Raw genomic sequence first — 17,500 nt, 5'->3', positions numbered from 1 at the left:
AGGCAGTATGTAGGCAGTTCCAGAGAGGAGCTGTTTTTACAAAGACAATCTCAGTGGGTAAGTGAAGGAGAGGAGGACTGAGGGATGAGCATCCATGTGTGGTCTGTCTCTGTAGGCTCCCAGTGGAATGCAGTGAATTAGCAATCTTCCCAATGTGCCTGTTGTCATCAGGATCTCCACACAGTGAGGCATGAAATCCATTCTACTGTTTATGGTTTCTCATTTCTCCCTCAGACCCCCTATTTACTCATTCTGTTGGTGGATCTGTTCATGCTACACTACAGTGTGACCAACTATGGCTGAGTACTTGCCACTCGCTACAAATCTCTATGGTCCTGTTAGACCACGCAGTCCATAAAATAAAACTGCAGTTGTAGACTAGCACGGTCACCCCTCCCCTCTCTCTCTCTCTCTCTCTCTCTCTCTCTCTCTCTCTCTTTCGCTCGCTCTCGCTCTCTCTCCTCAAGCAGAAATGAAATATGAGGTACAGAGCTGCTACTTGAAAGGTTTGGTAAGTGATTTCTCCCTGCTGGTGTTGCTGGAGGGAAAGTGCTCCTCCCAGTAGATTTATCTAGCATCGCGGTGTGGTCTGCCTCTCCACACACCAGCCATTCATCTCCCCCCTCTCGTAGCCTGGGCTGGACGGCCCCCTATCTGCTCATTATATATACGATCCTGTCCAGTTGGGCTTAGAGTTTAACTGGATAACACTGGTTAAATGCCCTCCCAATTACTCTCTCAAGAACTCTACCAAATGAATCAGAGAAACCCGTTGGCTGGCTCCTTCTCAATGTAGTCGGTACCTCACCGTTACAAATCAGAAATAACCAGGCTTTTACATGGCTTACTGCTTACAGACAGTGTTTATTCGCTTTGACCTCCCGTCGACGTCTAAATGAACGTTGTGCGATCAAAAAGATGTGATGTTTCAGTATCATCATCAGGTGTGAAATGATTGATGCTCGCCGATGTAATATTTTTGCCATTTTGCCAGAATTGTGAAATTGAGAAAGCATTTGTGTTTGCACACATTTCATTTTGAGTAAATGAAAAAGACTAATGAGTCTCCATTTCCATTAATGGTTCATGTTGACTGCTTTCTATTCTTCCCTCCCCTCTTCCCTGACCTGGTGCTAAGTCCTGTGTAATTGGTGAAATTGTTCCAATACATGCGGGCCCAATTAACATCCTGATGAAACAGAAACACAGTTGGATATCATGACAGCTGTATTCATAGGTAGTGCTTCCTGTTTAACGCCAGGCTGAGGGCCTTGGTTCTCTGATGACAGGGAGAGAGCATGATGATTATAGAGTGAGTGGTTGAGTGCTTAGCTCCTGGTGCGTGACACATTGCTGAGGGGTGTCACTGTGTGTTGACAGGGACAGATCCATTAAGTGACTTAGTCAAACCCGTCCTCTCACATTATCCTTTAGACCTCGTACCTATTGTACCTATGTATCGGCTACCCCTCAGTGCAAATATTGCCCGTATACATTTTGCCAATCGGGCCTATACAACGTTTGTTTGTCCATTTGGATCAAGAGGCAGTGTTTGAATTACACCAAGGCTTTTGGGGAAGTACTGTATGTAGCATGTTGCTGCATGTTACTTTTATATTTGCTTGTCTACTATATGCTGAAGAGAAATTGTAAAAGTAAACAGAATTATATACATTTAAATGAACGTATATAATATATACGTCACAATATATACGTCACAATGCGGCGTCTATGTATATATGTCTTGGGTGTAGGCCATATGTTTAGGCAGTAACTTTGTGACATCGTAAAATATTGGCTGGGACAAACACCACTGTTTAGAATATTGGGTTGGACGTGTGTGTCCACCCCCCCCCCCCCCCCCCCCCTCCCCCCCTGTCCACGCCATGAGTAATTCCTATGCATACAGTGCATAATAAGTGTTGTTGAACACATTGCTCAGCACGCTGTGTGCACTGCAGTGTGTTGTAGAGGGTGACTTATGAGTCCTTCAAAGAATGGCATAACGTTACCCCCTGCAGTTCTTTTAATGAGTCCCTCTGTCACACCACTTCTTCGGCACTAGCTAGTCTTTGGTTGACTAGCAGAGCTACCGTTGTCTCACATGGGATGTTCTCCCCCTTAATTAGCAATAACACTAACATATTAGCATAATTACAATTGTTTTGTTGTGCTTCTCTTAACGATCCTATGTCACTAAACTGAAATGGCTCGTGTTTGGTATTGCTTTGTTGCCTGAAATAGCTGCAATATTGGATCCTCTTTTGGAAAGGTGGAACAGCTTGCCTCCCTGTAGGATAGCGAGCGCATCTGCAGTGCTCGCTCGCACCTCTCCCTGGTGACTTTCCCAGTCCCAAAAACTCACACTGCCTCTGGCATTGGCAAGCAGCAGAACTCACCTAAATGACTGTGCTGAAATTGCACATCAGGGCATTTTTGGGATGGAGGCCCCCGATTGGATTTGAATAACAGGTAATTGCACAGTGCTTGCTCAGTCAGCATGCTTTACGCTCTTACTTAGCACGAGTTAAGGCGAGCCAAGGCCCATAGATGCCACCTTTAATTAAAGATGCCGGGAATCGTCACCAGCAAGAATCAATAGAAAACAAAGAGCACTCTCAGCAGAGGTGCCAGGAGGAAAAGAGAAGAAGAAAGGAGCGGAAGCAAAGGCGAAGGCGGAGGAGGAGGAGGAGGAGAAGTGAGAACAGCAATATGAGACAAATGGAGTTGGATGTTTTCACACAACGCATGATGTGTCCCCCTTGTTCCTGTCACATTGTCAGATGCATTGCGAAGTGGAGTGGAGAGTCTGACGAGGAGGCTGTTCTGAAGAGCGCTGCATCTAGCCAAAGGATGTGAGTGCAAGAGCAGATTGGATTTCCTAAGTGTAGGACCGAGGACAGAAGATATCTGATTCACGCTTGAGATGCGGATTACTAGATGGGAGATGGGAGGTGTGAGGAAAGGAGGGGGGGGGGGGGGGGTGTGGGAGGGAAGATGCTTCTGGAAGGATCTGCAGATATATTGTCAGTGGTGGTGATTGTGGTGAATGAGGGAGGACGAGCATCCCCTGTTTGGAGCGCTGAGTTATTCTTGGGTGGTGGTGGTGAGTGGGAACGGGCCTTGGCCACGTGAGCAGAGGGCTTGCCACTGGTGTGGCTCTGCGGGTCTCTTCCTGTGCTATGGCACATTACAGCTGAGTCAGCAAGACCAGAGGAGAGGAGGTGGAGACCAGCCAGGGAGAGAGAGAGAGAGAAGGAGAGAGAGGGAGAGAGAGAGAGCGGGGGAGAGAGAGTGAGCATCACAGCTTTCCTGTGCTCAAGGTGTATACATGCTTGTGTGCGTGTGCGTGTCTGTTTGAGTTGTTTCTGTTTGTTTGTGTCTGTGTTTGTGTGTGTGCGTGTGTGCGTGTGTGCTTGTGTTTGTGTATACAGTATTTAGCCCGGTTGGTTCCTGTGCGTGTGCGCTCGTGTTCGTGTCTGTCTCATCTATTGAGTGCGTATTGGGGGGGCGAAGTAGCTTTCTGAGCGAGTGCATTAAAGGTGTGATGTCTGCCTGCGACCTGAGATTGATGGACGCTGTGTAAACGCAGTGGGACTCTCCACCACAGCATGTGTAAGTGCCCAGATAATCCCACAGCAAATGAGTGCTGTTTCACTGTACACTGGCCCCTGGCCATGCAGTAAATCTGATGATTTATGCTAATTTGACCCAATCCTGTGTTAAAGCGGCCGTTAAAGTGACAGTCTGTCTCATTAAGACGTTGCTCTTAACACGAGGGGGGCTTAAAGTGCACGGTAAATTCACCATGATGGTGTGTACTTGTAAAATTAGCTGCTGGTGAGGACTCCCAGTAGTACTGTTTTTTTTTACCAAGGCAAAGGGCACATTTTGTCAGTTACCAGGCAGGTTGGCTCTCTTATTTATTGTCTGATCCAATGGAGTGGAATAGAAACAGTGGTATTTGGACTGATGTGCCCATTGTGAGGTATGAGAGGGCAGTATGTTCCTCTCTGAGAGGGAGGCGCTGCCAAGGTCCCCCCTGTACCGGACCTTGGTGAGTGATTGGATAATTACGCTGTGATATGTTGGGTACTATATTTATGGTCATCATTATGAAGGACCTTGGCACCCATTTATGGTCCGGATGGCTTTGACCTCCATCTCTTTGAGTATGTGAGTGTGTGTGTGTGTGTGTGTGTGAGTGTGTGTGTGTGTGTGTGTGTGTGTGTGTGTGTGTGTGTGAGTGTGAGTGTGTGTGTGTGTGTGTGTGTGTGTGTGTGTGTGCGTGTGTGTGTGTGTGTCTATACCCTAGTAAGTCATCGATCCCCCAAGATACATTTTGGAAGGTGAGTTTCTTCTTAGATTTTTCATTCCAGTTGAGAGGATATATATCGACATCGCTTGGCCTCTCATGACATCGACACCTGTAGTGGAACCGAACAGGAAGTAAGTTGCTGTATCTTCTCAAGCGGGAAGCAGTGCACAGCTCTATTTTTTAATTTCCCATCACCCCCAGCTGATGTGTGTCTTTACTCCTTTCCAGAGACATAAAAAAAAAAAGAGTGTGCCTGAACTGAGGACTCAGAGCCAATCAGAGCCATGTTTTAAAAACTCAGTGGGCCTATTCATGAGTACCACGTGACGTCACTGTGTTTAAGCGCCGCCATCTTTGTGTCCGAAAGTCTAGCTAAGCGCCGGTCACAACACAGACAATAGTCGGTCACAACCCGCAGAAAGTTAAAATGCCCTGCTTATGTTGTGCTGATGGATGCGACAATCAGAGCCATGTTTTAAAAACTCAGTGGGCCTATTTAATAATTGTCCTGCTGTTCTGTTCTCTCCCCCCCCCACCTCTCTGTACATTTACATTTTACATTTAGTAATTTAGCAGACGCTTTTATCCAAAGCGACTTACATATGTGCGACTTACAATGTATACACATTTTACATTTACACTGATGGCACACTGCACATCAGGAGCAATTAGGGGTTCAGTGTCTTGCTCAAGGACGCTTCAACAGGGAGTCGAACTAGCAACCTTCTGATTACTAACCGACTTCTCTACCACTGTACCACTGTCTCCCTCTGTAGTGAAAGAAGAACATGTGGCCACGTTCAAGGGGTCGGAGTACTTCTGCTACGACCTGTCCCCCAACCCCATCCAGAGCAGCAGCGACGAGATCACCCTCTCCTTCAAGACGCTGCAGCGCAACGGCCTCATGCTCCACACGGGCAAGTCGGCCGACTACGTCAACCTGGCGCTGAAGAACGGCGCCGTCTCGCTGGTCATCAACCTGGGCTCCGGGGCCTTCGAGGCCCTGGTGGAGCCCGTCAACGGCAAATTTAATGACAATGCCTGGCACGATGTCAAGGTCACACGGAACCTCCGTCAGGTAACGCTCGCAGAGAAACACCAGCCCCGATTGGATCGGAGCTCGCTGATGGTCATAATTTACCATGATACCATGGCTACAGTGTGTGGCCTGACCATTGAAAATTCAAACCTTCAGTGCCTTTTTCTGCTGTTTATCAAAACATGGTAGTTGAAGTAGATTGCACAAATATTTTGAGAATGCAAAATTTAGGTTTAGGTTTAGGTTAAGGCCATGTAATCCAGAACCACAATAGTCATTTAAGTTTTTAAATTGTAGACTGATTAATTACTTGACTACTCTTGACTATTGGAGACTACTTCATTACTCGAATTTGCAATAGCTCTTATTCAACAAATTAACTGTAATGTGTTTACAGGCATTTGACAACATCAACCTTCAACAACAAAGCAATTATTCATATTGTTTCATCTAAATAATATAGAGGAATACGCTACTCAAGGATGCTACTCTGTACAGTGTAATAAAGGATTTGAAATATTTAGCAGACCCCATAATAAAGTGATGGACGTGAAGTGAGGTAAATGCAGCAAGAAAAGATATAATAACCAGTCCAGGGTCACCCAGTGTGGAATAGATAGAATAGAGTGTAGAATGAAGTTTGACGAGATTTTTTGTTGTAAATCCTGAGCCATTTCTGTCCGTTTCTCAGTATGGCTGACAAAGGAGAGTGAAAACAACCTTGCAGCGAACTAGCATTTCTCTTTTAGCGCTGAGACTATGACATGCCTGGCAACAGCTATATGGAAGCAGTTATGAAAATCTCAGAATATCTTAGAGCAGCGCAGACACATGGGTTTTCATGATATATTAGATTTCTGTCCGTTATGCGGAGGATCAGATGACAAACACTCCTGTCTGTCTGGAGGGAGGGAGCAGGGAGGCCAGGAGCAGATGACTGATAGCTTTATGCAGAGGAGTGTGATGTCATCTCTGAAAGCCACTGAGTCAGCGAGGAGCAACCCCGCTTCAAATATTCTAGTCTGCTTCTCTTCTTTTCCCTTCCCTTGTTTTTGCCCGTCTCGAAAACCTTTACTAACCTGCTTTGAAAACAAAAATGACTAACCTTTCATCCATGGAATGTATCATTTTACTAACCGATTATCTTCTACTAACGTGCAACGCAGTGTACTAACCTTTGGCAAGAGACCATCATATCTTTTTTGAGTGAGGAACGGTGTTCTGTTCACAGTTTTTTAATTTCCTTTCTCCCCCCTTTTCCACAAAGCATTCAGGCATTGGACACGCTATGGTAAACAAACTACATTGTTCGGTAGATATCATTCTAATTGTTTCTTAGTTTGGGTTTGCCGTGTGTCTATTTTCCTTTTTTTGAGCCGTAGACAACTATACTAAACAAAAATGGGGGAACCTGCGGTTGGTACTACTTTACGCTTATTCCCCCCCTTCCCAATATCTTCTTTTTGGTCCAGCCTTTCATTCTTTTTATTTTTCTCAGCTGTTTCTGTCCCAGTCACCCTTTCAAGGTGCAGTTGTTGCACCTCCCAACTCTTTTTTTTTCTTCTCCGCATCACACTGTGCTTCACTCGCTGGTCTCTCCTGGCTGGCCCCGCCTGCACCTCTCATTGGTCCAGCCAGTGCTATGACCTTTCACCCCTGAATGGCGTGAGATGAGGTCAGCCAGCATATCCCATCAGACCCTAGAAAAAAACTCAGGCAGGGCTAGCTGGAGCGGACGCTGGTCTCGTCTCTTGTCATTCATCTTTTTTGATCTTTTTTCTTTCTTGCCCTTTTTGTATTGGAAACAAACATGCTTGTGCATGGCCTCGCCTTCCGTGGTTGGTCTTGTCAGCAGCGCTGTGTGTCAGTGTCCCTCTCTCTTCGTCTTCCTCTGTGTACTCCAAAACAAACTACTCCCTTTCAGCCCTTGTGTGCATGCAAAGAGGGAGGGCACAAACTGCATGCTTCCATCCAGTCAGATTCATTTGATACGTATGTGGCTAACTGCTTGTAACACTTTGTCTTGTTCCAGTGATTTTTTTTCCATTTGGTTTTGTTTGACTTCATACTAATAACAACAAAAACTAACACTACTTACTGTGCTCAAGCCATGCTAACACTCTCAACACATACCTACTAACACCATTTCTGTGTCTGCTGATTTACGTTTGTGTTCTGGTCCTGGCTATACTAACACTAATGCCTTTTACTAACACAACGTGCCCTCTCTGGGTGCGGCAGACTAAAATCCCACTCCAAAAGAAAAAAACAATCCTTAAAAAATTAAACTTGGAAAAAAGAAAGACATGGAAAAGACATAAAAATGGATTTTACACCAAAAAAATCAGTTAAAAACTCAATTCATAACAAGTAATGAGAGCCAACAATAAAGAACTGATACACAAAGAGCCAAGTACCCAAAATCCATATGACGGGGACCAAACTCGATAACAGCGTTGGAGTTGTATGTGAATATAGCGTGTCCTTTCCCTGTGCTTTGTTGCCTAGGTAACAATATCCGTGGATGGAATTCTGACCACCACTGGATATACACAAGAGGACTACACCATGCTAGGCTCTGACGACTTTTTCTATGTCGGTGGAAGCCCCAGTACTGCCGATCTCCCGGGATCCCCAGTTAGCAACAACTTTATGGGCTGCCTGAAGGAGGTAAAAAAACCATTGCCGCTTCCAAACACCTTCTCTTGGGTTTGGTCTGGGGCCCTCTGGGGCCGGGTCTGGGGCCGGGTCTGGGGCCGGGTCTGGGGCCCTCTGGGGCCGGGTCTGGGGCCGGGTCTGGGGCCGGGTCTGGGGCCGGGTCTGGGGCCGGGTCTGGGGCCGGGTCTGGGGCCGGGTCTGGGGCCGGGTCTGGTCTGGGGCCGGGTCTGGGGCCGGGTCTGGGGCCGGGTCTGGGGCCGGGTCTGGGGCCCTCTGGGGCCGGGTCTGGGGCCGGGTCTGGGGCCGGGTCTGGGGCCGGGTCTGGGGCCCTCTGGGGCCGGGTCTGGGGCCGGGTCTGGGGCCGGGTCTGGCGCCGGGTCTGGGGCCGGGTCTGGGGCCCTCTGGGGCCGGGTCTGGGGCCGGGTTTGGGGCCGGGTCTGTGGCCGGGTCTGGGGCAGGGTCTGTGGCCGGGTCTGGGGCCGGGTCTGGGGCCGGGTCTGGGGCCGGGTCTGGGGCCGGGTCTGGGGCCGGGTCTGGGGCCGGGTCTGGTGTGCTGCTGCTGCAGTGAGGGCCCGGCCCCTCTATAGTGATTGAGAGAATGCTCTGGAGGTTCCACACTTCCACACTTACAGTATCACTTAACAATGTCTTCTCGCTCTTGACAACTATTAAGCCACACCAGATGAACTGTACCGCTGTTCTGCTCAAATGTTATGTTTCAAAGAGGTGTAATAACTTGTGGCTCACATGTTCCTCCAGAGAGGGTACACCCTGAGCTGTGGAACGAATTTAGCGCAGCTTTTTAATTAGTCAACACTGCACAGTTCAATTCAAAAGGCGTTACTGCTAACAGAACAGTCTCTCCTCTGTTTATTCTGTTATTATTTTCGCTGCTATCAGCGTCAGGCTCTTTCCCATGAGCCTCTTGTCTCAGGAGCGATCCCTCCTCTCCTCTTCTCTCCTCTACTCTCCCCTCCTCTTCTCTTCTCTACTCTCCCCTCCTCTCCTCTCCTCTCCTCTCCTCTCCAGTTCTCTCCTCTCGACTGCTTGTGTTCTGGCTGAGTGTGTTTGTGCAGACAAACCTCTGAGCACACACATCAGCTACAGAGGGAATTATTTATCAGTCAGTGCAGCTCGCTCTACACGGGCCCTCTAGCTGCCTGGATCGGAGACACAGCTACACCCCTCAAATCATCTCAGTAATGAATATTAGTGATGCTGTTGCCTCATTTCCAGAGTGTGTTGATTTGGAAATAGGTCACAGAACATTAGCAGCATTGGCATAAACAAATCGGGAAAATGATAACAAATGGGATAAAATAAACTTTCCAGCATTTTACAAATAAAGTGAAACATCTTACATAAGGGTATGTGAAAATGAGATTTCTCTGTAATCAGTTCCATCTTGTTTTAATTATTTTGTTGTTATTTTAATGAGCTGAAGCTGCTGACAGAACCAGACCAGACCTGTCTGGTTCTATGTGGTTCTGTAGCGCCAAGTCCTAACAAGTTCAAGCTAGTCTTCCTATCATTTGACTTGACTATGGCTATTAAACTTTTAGAGGCATATGTCAATATATTTGTACTCGCATTGTAATTGTACAAACCATATCCAGTTATTTTTGTAATAATTCCAGTTAAATTGACTATCCTACCAGCCATTCATGAAGCAGATCACAGGCAATAAGCTAGTCAGTTTGCACATATGTTATCTAGTCAGTTTGCACCACATATGTTATCCTACATGAAACTAGAAAAAAAACTCAACTGACTTCCAGGTCGATTGGAAAATAGAAGCATGTAGAAACTGCTAAAAAGGGGCTGGTGGTGGGGCTCCAGATCTGGTGGAGAATCACTTTGTCATACACGGGCAGTGGAGGATCCATTGGCCTCACTCGCCTGAAGGGAGTCTTCAGAAGGCTCCCTGCTGCAGTGTTTGCACAGCCACACACTTCAAAAGCAGTGGGCCAGCAATCAATCTGCGTGTCAAACGCCCGAGCAGGCGTATTTCAGCTACACGCGGGTCGAACGCCATGACAGGACCCCCCATGTCAAGGGTAATCCCACTTCGGCATCCAGCCTTAATGCTATCAGCTGTCATTTGGGCAGATTAGAGGGTGTAGCTGGAGGTCTGAGACCCATGAGTAGACACATGCTAATGCTCCGGGCCCTGCCAATAATCCACTCTAAGAGGATTCTGCAATCATCCTCTACCCTACTCATCCACACCCCACATCAAAACTATTAATATGGTGACCAAACCCAACAAAGATGATTGCTTTTGCAGAATGTGTATGCATTGTGAGTGGGTATCAGACATTGAGAGAGAGGGAGGGAGGGAGGGAGGAAGGGAGAAATTGTTTGTATTGTATTGAGTGCTGTTGATTTATGTGTAGTATTTGTGTGTGTGTGTGTGTGGGGGGGGGGGCATATTTTTGTGTATGTGTATGACAAATGCCAGCGCCTTTTCAGTGAACCAGAAAATGTTGGATTCCTTTGAACAGGAGAAGGTGTGTGTGTGTGTGTGTGTGTGTGTGTGTGTATGTACATGTCCGTGTTTATGTGAGGGTGGCTCTATCACTGATTTCCCAATGTTTAGTGCTTTTTTGAGAGTAGCCCATCCATCATTAGTGTTTATTTTCATCGCTGGCACCTTGGGCGCCTTCGGTCAGCAATTTCCGCCCGCCTGCCCGCCCGCCCGCCCGCTCCTGGAGATCCTGTGACGCTGACAGATGTTGAGGCCCCTCATCCTGCAGTGCTCCTGCTGTAAGCCCCCAGCTCCGACTGCAGCGCGTCTTTATCCTTGAGTGTTTTGTTACTGATAAAAGCCTCCTCTTGCTATCCGACAGGGGTTTAGGATAAACCTTTGGGGGGGGGAGCAGAAAACCTCACTCAGATCATTAATTGCCAGAACGGCTGTAGCGGCTGCCCACTTGATTGGCGTTTCTGAAGCATCATCAATATCCTTTTTATTGCGTACACGTTCCATTATCTCCTTCCTGGCACGGGCTCAAATGAAATCGAAAGCTGAATTAAAAGTGGAGTGTATTGAACACTTCACAGCCTTCTGCCTCAACCTAAATCACAGGGTTTCAGCTCCACTTGTGAGAGACTCAGATAGAAGCAAATGGAAGAGAGGAAAATCGCGCGTTCTTGGCACGCTTTTGGCATTTTGATCCAAAGCAGTGTGGTTTGCTCAGAGGGTTTCTTTTTTCCGGCAGCGGCACTTGCTGAGATGGATGAAAAGTATAGAGAGCCTCCGTGTAACTACATGTCAAGTGTATGTGTCTGTTCACAAGATTGGATGGTTTCGAAGCTTGCCAGTGGCCTGCTCCTCCGAGGCTATACTTGAGCACATCTCCCATCTTTACTGTAACCTTGGTGACTCGTGTTTTTTTTTCTTCTTTTTTTCCTCTCTGCTCCTCGCTGTATGAAAAAAAAATAAAAGGTTGTGTACAAGAACAACGATGTGCGGCTGGAGCTCTCCCGGCTGGCCAAGCAGGTCGACCCCAAGATGAAGGTGAGTGGCACGGTGGCCTTCAAGTGTGAGAGCGTGGCCACGCTGGACCCCGTCACCTTCGAAACGCCCGAGTCCTTCGTCACCCTCGACAAGTGGACGGCCAAGAAGGCCGGGTCCATCTCCTTTGACTTCCGCACCACGGAGCCCAACGGCCTGATCCTCTTCAGCCACGGCAAGCCCAAGCAGCAGCACCAGCAGCAGCATCAGAAGGACGGCAAGAGCCCAATCACCCTCAAGGTGGACTTCTTCGCCATCGAGATGCTGGACGGCCACCTCTACCTGCTGCTGGACATGGGCTCGGGTACCACCAAGACTCTGGCCATGAACAAGAAGGTCAACGACGGAGAGTGGTACCACGTGGACTTTCAGCGCGATGGGAGATCAGGTAAAAAACTGAAATTTTTATTTCATTGAGAAATTGAAAACAAAAAAGTGAAGTAATAATGCGTAGGTAAGAATCTTAAAACAAAAGCAGGTTTAAGCTAAGGATATGGCATAGTATGGGAATGAAAACATACTAAGGATCAGTGTTGTGCATGAACGCGTTCAAAAGAACGCGTTCATTGAACACGTTCATTTTTATGAGAACGATGAACTGAACGCAACTGCATGACAAATAATGAATTTGAACGGTGAACACGTTCATATTATCTGAGGTCCAGCGCCACTGAGGTCTAGCTAAAACATTATGGAATGTTTTCCTTCTACTGAGGAAAGACGCTGTCTAAATCGAATGCTTGTACCATGTCGTTGCTCAGTACCTGTTAAAAAGGCCATAGTAATTATTTGTTAAATTGCCCAGACAGACCATGTTTCGGTAAATGACCATATTTGGTAATTGCGTTGGTCATGTGACTCCACTTCTCACGGTGCAATGTTTTGATATTGCTTCACGACATATTTAGATGGAGTAGCAGTTAACTTCGGGCATATTTTCACATCATTGAACGTTGCACTTTGCAAGTTGTGTGCGTGAGTTTGACTTTGTAGCCTACCTTGTCATTATGTGTTTGTTATAGTTTAGCTTTCTCATAATTGTTACGAGCACTGTCACTTAATTGATCTAGCATGATGCACTGTTCGGGAACTCTCTTAGCATAAGCTGCTAATGTGCAAATACGAGTGTTATGCTAACTTTTGAGCGGTCTTTCATTTAGTGTACATGCCCTTGTTGATCTGAGATTAAGCCAGTAGCATGCCATTGCTCAAGAGGTTAAATTATTACCGTTAGTTTCTTGTATGATTCATTATTTAAATGGTACTACAGGGCTGTGTATTAATAATAATAATAATAATTATTATTATTATGTGCAGGATTTTTACACACTGTCTGATAGAGTTTCCGACAGTAAAAAGCTCACCTTTCTGTGCAAATGATGTCCTCCTGAAAAATTAGCAATAATTAAAAAAAAATAAATGAAAATGAACTGAACTATGAACTAGTTCAGTATTTAAATGGTGAACTATGAACGTGAACGATTCATGTTTACTTGCATGAACTGAACTTTGAACTAGTTCATGAGAGGTGTGAACGTGCACAACACTGCTAAGGATACTAAGGATATGGCAAAGTATGGCATGTGTACATTTTGATTTTTGCAATGACAGATTGGAACATCTGGATATAAATTCTGCAATGTATTTAAAGCCCTCCTCCAGCCCCAGACACATTCTAATAGAGTTTATTAATTTCCCTTCCATCACTCTGATTGTGCTCGTCACGGAAGGCTTTGGCACTCCGCTCTGTTATTACATTAAAAAAGAAAGACAATTCATTCATTCATTCAAAGTGTATTAATTCTGCTTTTAAAATGAATTCAACAATCAAGTCACTAATTAGCTCTTTGCAAAGAGCCGTGAACATGCCACTTGATGGCTGCTTAGTTTAGGGACCACAGAGCTGAATACATTAAAGAACAAAAGAGAGAGAGAGAGAGAGAGAGAGAGAGAGAGAGAGAGAGAGAGAAGGTGGAGACACAGACATTAAAGTTTGTTAAAGAACAAACATTAAAGAACAAAAGAGAGAGAGAGAGAGAGAGAGAGGTGGAGACACAGACAGGTCTTGACCACATTAGCATGAGCAGGCGAGCCGGGCTGACTGGAGACACTCAGCAAGGGAGGACAGGACAGGTCAGGCAGGGGAGCGTGATGAGCAAGGCCCACTGGAGGGCTCGGCGGGCGCTGGCAGCAGCACATGGTTAAGCACAGGAGCAGCAAACGAGACGCTGTCAGCCCCTAGATTAAAATATGAGCACGACTTCCAGTCCCGTCTTCTCTCTCCTGCTCTTCCCTCTGACGGAGTTGCCATGGAAACCACAGACGGTTTCCCAAAGGGACTGAGCCAGTTAGTGCGCGGAGATGATCAGGCAAGACACTTTCCTGACAGCAGCTGGGCTCTGGCGCCGATCCGATCGGGCTCCGATCAGGCTCAGGTCTGCTGCTGTCGGAGGTTTGTTCTTGTGCCCCCCCCCCCCCCTGCACCCACCCCTTCTCAAAGGCATTTGATTGGCCTGGTTCGGAGAGTGGCCTCCTAGTACCCTTTAGGTTTGGGATTCACAGTAAAACTTTGTGCGAAGAAAAAAAGGGCTCATTGATCTGTGGATATTGCTTCATGCTGAATCTATCTCCTCCCCCCGGAGATCGAAATGCAGGTCACCTACATTAGCATAGTGAGAGAGAAAGGTGGAGACAGAGAGAGACGGAGGGGGGGGGGGAAAAGGAGGGAGAGAGAAGGAATGGAGGAGAAAGAATTAAAGAAAAATATATGAATGAGAGAGAGGTGAACTTCAGACAGAATTAGTAAAAATCTAATGGCTCTCTTCATTATGCAAAGCAAAGGTGACAGATCCCTCTGCAAACATGATCTTTTATTCAGACTAATGCAGTACGTGTTTGGGCTGTCAGTGCGGCTCAACTGATGCTACATGCCTTTTCTGCTCTTGGACCCCACCGTAATAGCACCCAGAATGGCATCTAAACCTGTGATATTTGACTAGATCATGGTAATCTCCCTGAAATGCCATTGGCATGTGCTGGAGCGGATGAGAGAGAGTCACTGGCAGCGCTTGATAATGTGAGCGGGGTCCAGGGAGCGCGTGACAGATGGGACCTTCCCTCTCCGCAGAGCAGCCTGAGCCGGGGCTGCGTCATCCTGCTGGCTCTCTGAAGCCCGCTGCTGCCCACGGAGGCAGAGCCTTCCTGCCTCTCCGGCTGCTCCCGTTCCAGCCAGCAAACTCACCGCCTCCCTGGTGGGGGACAGAGGAGAGAGGAGAGAGGAGAGGGGAGAGAGAGGAGAGAGAGAGAGAGGAGAGAGAGGAGAGAGGAGAGAGGATGAGCAGAGGGTGAGATAGAGAGGATGAGCAGAGAGAGGGAGAGAGGAGAGAAGCCGAGAGAGGAGAGAGGAGAGGAGAGCAGAGGGTGAGATAGAGAGAGGGAGAGCAGAGAGAGGGAGAGAGGAGAGAGGCCGAGAGAGGAGAGGAGAGCAGAGGGTGAGATAGAGAGAGGGAGAGAGGAGAGAGAGAGAGAGGAGAGAGCAGAGAGAGGAGAGAGAGAGAGAGGAGAGCAGAGGGTGAGATAGAGAGAGGATGAGCAGAGAGAGGGAGAGAGGAGAGAGGCAGAGAGAGGCCGAGAGAGGAGAGCAGAGGGTGAGATAGAGAGAGGATGAGCAGAGAGAGGGAGAGAGGAGAGAGGAGAGGGCGAGAGAGGAGAGAGGAGAGCAGAGGGTGAGATAGAGAGAGGATGAGCAGAGAGAGGGAGAGAGGAGAGAGGCAGAGAGAGGCCGAGAGGAGAGAGAGAGGAGAGCAGAGGGTGAGATAGAGAGAGAGAGGGAAGAATGAGACAGAGGGGGAAAGCAAGGGGGGGAGGAAGAGACAGGAGCGAGAAAGAGATATCGAGAAAGAGAGGAAATTTGGCACATTTGGAGAGAGGTGAGAGAGAGACAGAAGATTGAGAGGGAGAGAAAAGCAAAGAGACAGAGACAGAGAGAGCGAAAGAGGGGCTGGGGTGCGGGACTGGGGTGGGGGCTGGGGGGGGGGGGGCTGGGGTGAGGGGGGAGTTCGGTGACGTAGAGGCATGCTGGGTAGTCTGTGAGCACAGGCAGTGTAGAGGCAGGATGATGGAGGACACACTTTACTGATGACCCACGGGAGGGACTGGGCTACTGTTTAAGCCACATGCACCAGGGGCTGCAACACGGAACTCAAGATGGCGCCCTGTGTGTGGGTGGATGGGTGTGTGTGTGTGTGTGTGGGTGTGGTGGGTTGTTTGTGTGGAGGAGTGTGTGTGTGCGCATTTTTGTGTTAGAGGTCAGGAAACAGGAAGATGGATCTCTTCCGTAGCATTGCCCAAGTAATCAATAATGAACAGTTATTACATATTTGTTTTACGAAAATAAGCTAGTTAGTCCCTCATCCATCTCTTTCATTGGTTTTTTCCATGTTTCGGATTTGTTCATTGGCCTCCAGAGTTACTGGAGGTGTTGCCAAGCCCTGGCGCCATCTTCTTGGGCCACTCAGATGTGTATTTTGTCCTCTTTATTTGGGCCTGTAAATAACGGATTCCCAGCGTGGCTCCATAATGAGTTTATGGAAGAGCTTTTCATCAGGGGTATAGTGTGTGTGTGTGTGTGTGTGTGTGTAAGTGTGTGAGTGTGTGTGTGTGTGTGTGTGTGTGTGTGTGTGTGTGTGTGTGTGTGTGTGTGTGAGTGTGTGTGAGTGTGTGTGTGTGAGTGTGTGTGTGTGTGTGCGTGAGAGTGTGTGTGTGAGTGTGTGTGTGTGTGTGTGTGTGTGTGTGTGTGTGTGTGTGTGTGTGTGTGTGTGTGGCCGCAGAGGTGTCGGGGGCCAGCACACTGAGTGCTGCATCAGGGCACTCCATCACAGCATGGCACGACATGGCGGAATGGAGCTGGAGTCATTCATTAAATGCCCACAATGCCCATCCAGGCTGAAAATAAACCCTCCGGTCCATGCACAGATCCATCACCCGCCAGAGCGCCGACATTACTCACGCGCGCCCGCGCACACACACACACACACACTCGTCCCATCTGCTGCCGCTTATTCTGATCCATGCGCCGGATTTATATCAAAATAAAGTGATACATTCCTGCCCCTTTTTTTATTTCGGTCGCGGTCGGAGAAGACTCCTAAGGAATCAGGGGCCAGGCACAGTAGGGATGCACTACTGCTACTTAACACGCTGTTGAGGTCAGGGTGTGGAGGCCAGAGGTATTTCCCCCTTAACACTCCCCCTTATTTCCCCCGCCTCTGAACCTCTATAGCCTCACAAATTTGGCTCGTGTTGGAGCCACCTCCGCTGGGTTGCCAGAGCTGAGTGTTCTGGGCAGGGCTGGAGGAATATCACCCATCTTTCATTACGAGCATGTTTTATTCTCGTATTGAATTTGCCACTTGCTCTGTGTCAGACACTAATAAACAGTGTTCGCTGGCTGGCTGGCCTTTTGTGCTAATCCCTCCATGCGTCTGCCCCCATGACTGAGGTAATGGCTGCTGCTTTGTTACTGCCTTCAAGGCGTGAATAATGGCTCACCGTAAAAAAAAAATAAAAAAAAGAGAAAAGAGTGCAGAAATGCTGAATCACTTTCTTGCCTTTTACATTGCTATTAGGGGGCGGTCTGGTGGAAGAAATGGGGACGGGGGGGGGGGGGGGGTATTTTTGAGTTTGCAGAATTGTTCCATTATTACAATCAATGGGTTCCACGGAGTGAGACAGAGACTGTTGTTTGTCAAAATTGCAGCCTCTGACCGACGCCTCGCTCAGTTCTCATCTGCTGCAGGTCCGCCTGTTATTTAAGCCAATGATGTGAGACTCAGTGATGATTGCCTTTGGAACTCATCTGTTTTTTCCTCCCTCCTCATCCTCTCCTTAACCGACAGGTACCATCTCCGTGAACTCGGTGCGCACGGCCTACACGGCGCCGGGGGAGAGTGAGATCTTGGACCTGGAC

The 17,500-nt window shown here is 47.8% G+C and overlaps 1 protein-coding gene across 19 annotated transcripts in view; it reads left to right on the top strand.

Annotated features, from left to right (window-relative positions):
* nrxn1a (neurexin 1a) overlaps window positions 1-17,500 on the top strand; it is a 147,253-nt gene that overhangs the window by 53,887 nt on the left and 75,866 nt on the right. For 14 of the 19 annotated variants that reach the window (XM_031583149.2, XM_031583145.2, XM_031583141.2 and 11 more), the window contains 5 exons: window positions 5,095-5,396; window positions 6,625-6,648; window positions 7,866-8,027; window positions 11,464-11,920; window positions 17,430-17,500. The exon at window positions 17,430-17,500 is cut by the window's right edge and continues 313 nt beyond it. In XM_031583149.2, the coding sequence (XP_031439009.1) occupies window positions 5,095-5,396; window positions 6,625-6,648; window positions 7,866-8,027; window positions 11,464-11,920; window positions 17,430-17,500 (1,016 nt within the window). The remainder of the gene's footprint in view (window positions 1-5,094; window positions 5,397-6,624; window positions 6,649-7,865; window positions 8,028-11,463; window positions 11,921-17,429) is intronic. The other 5 variants (XM_031583154.2, XM_031583153.2, XM_031583148.2 and 2 more) reach the window with 1 other exon arrangement.

This window comes from Clupea harengus, chromosome 16 (genome assembly GCF_900700415.2).
Source record: "Clupea harengus chromosome 16, Ch_v2.0.2, whole genome shotgun sequence".
Lineage (NCBI taxonomy): Eukaryota > Metazoa > Chordata > Actinopteri > Clupeiformes > Clupeidae > Clupea > Clupea harengus.
This window is presented reverse-complemented; position numbering and strand designations above follow the sequence as displayed.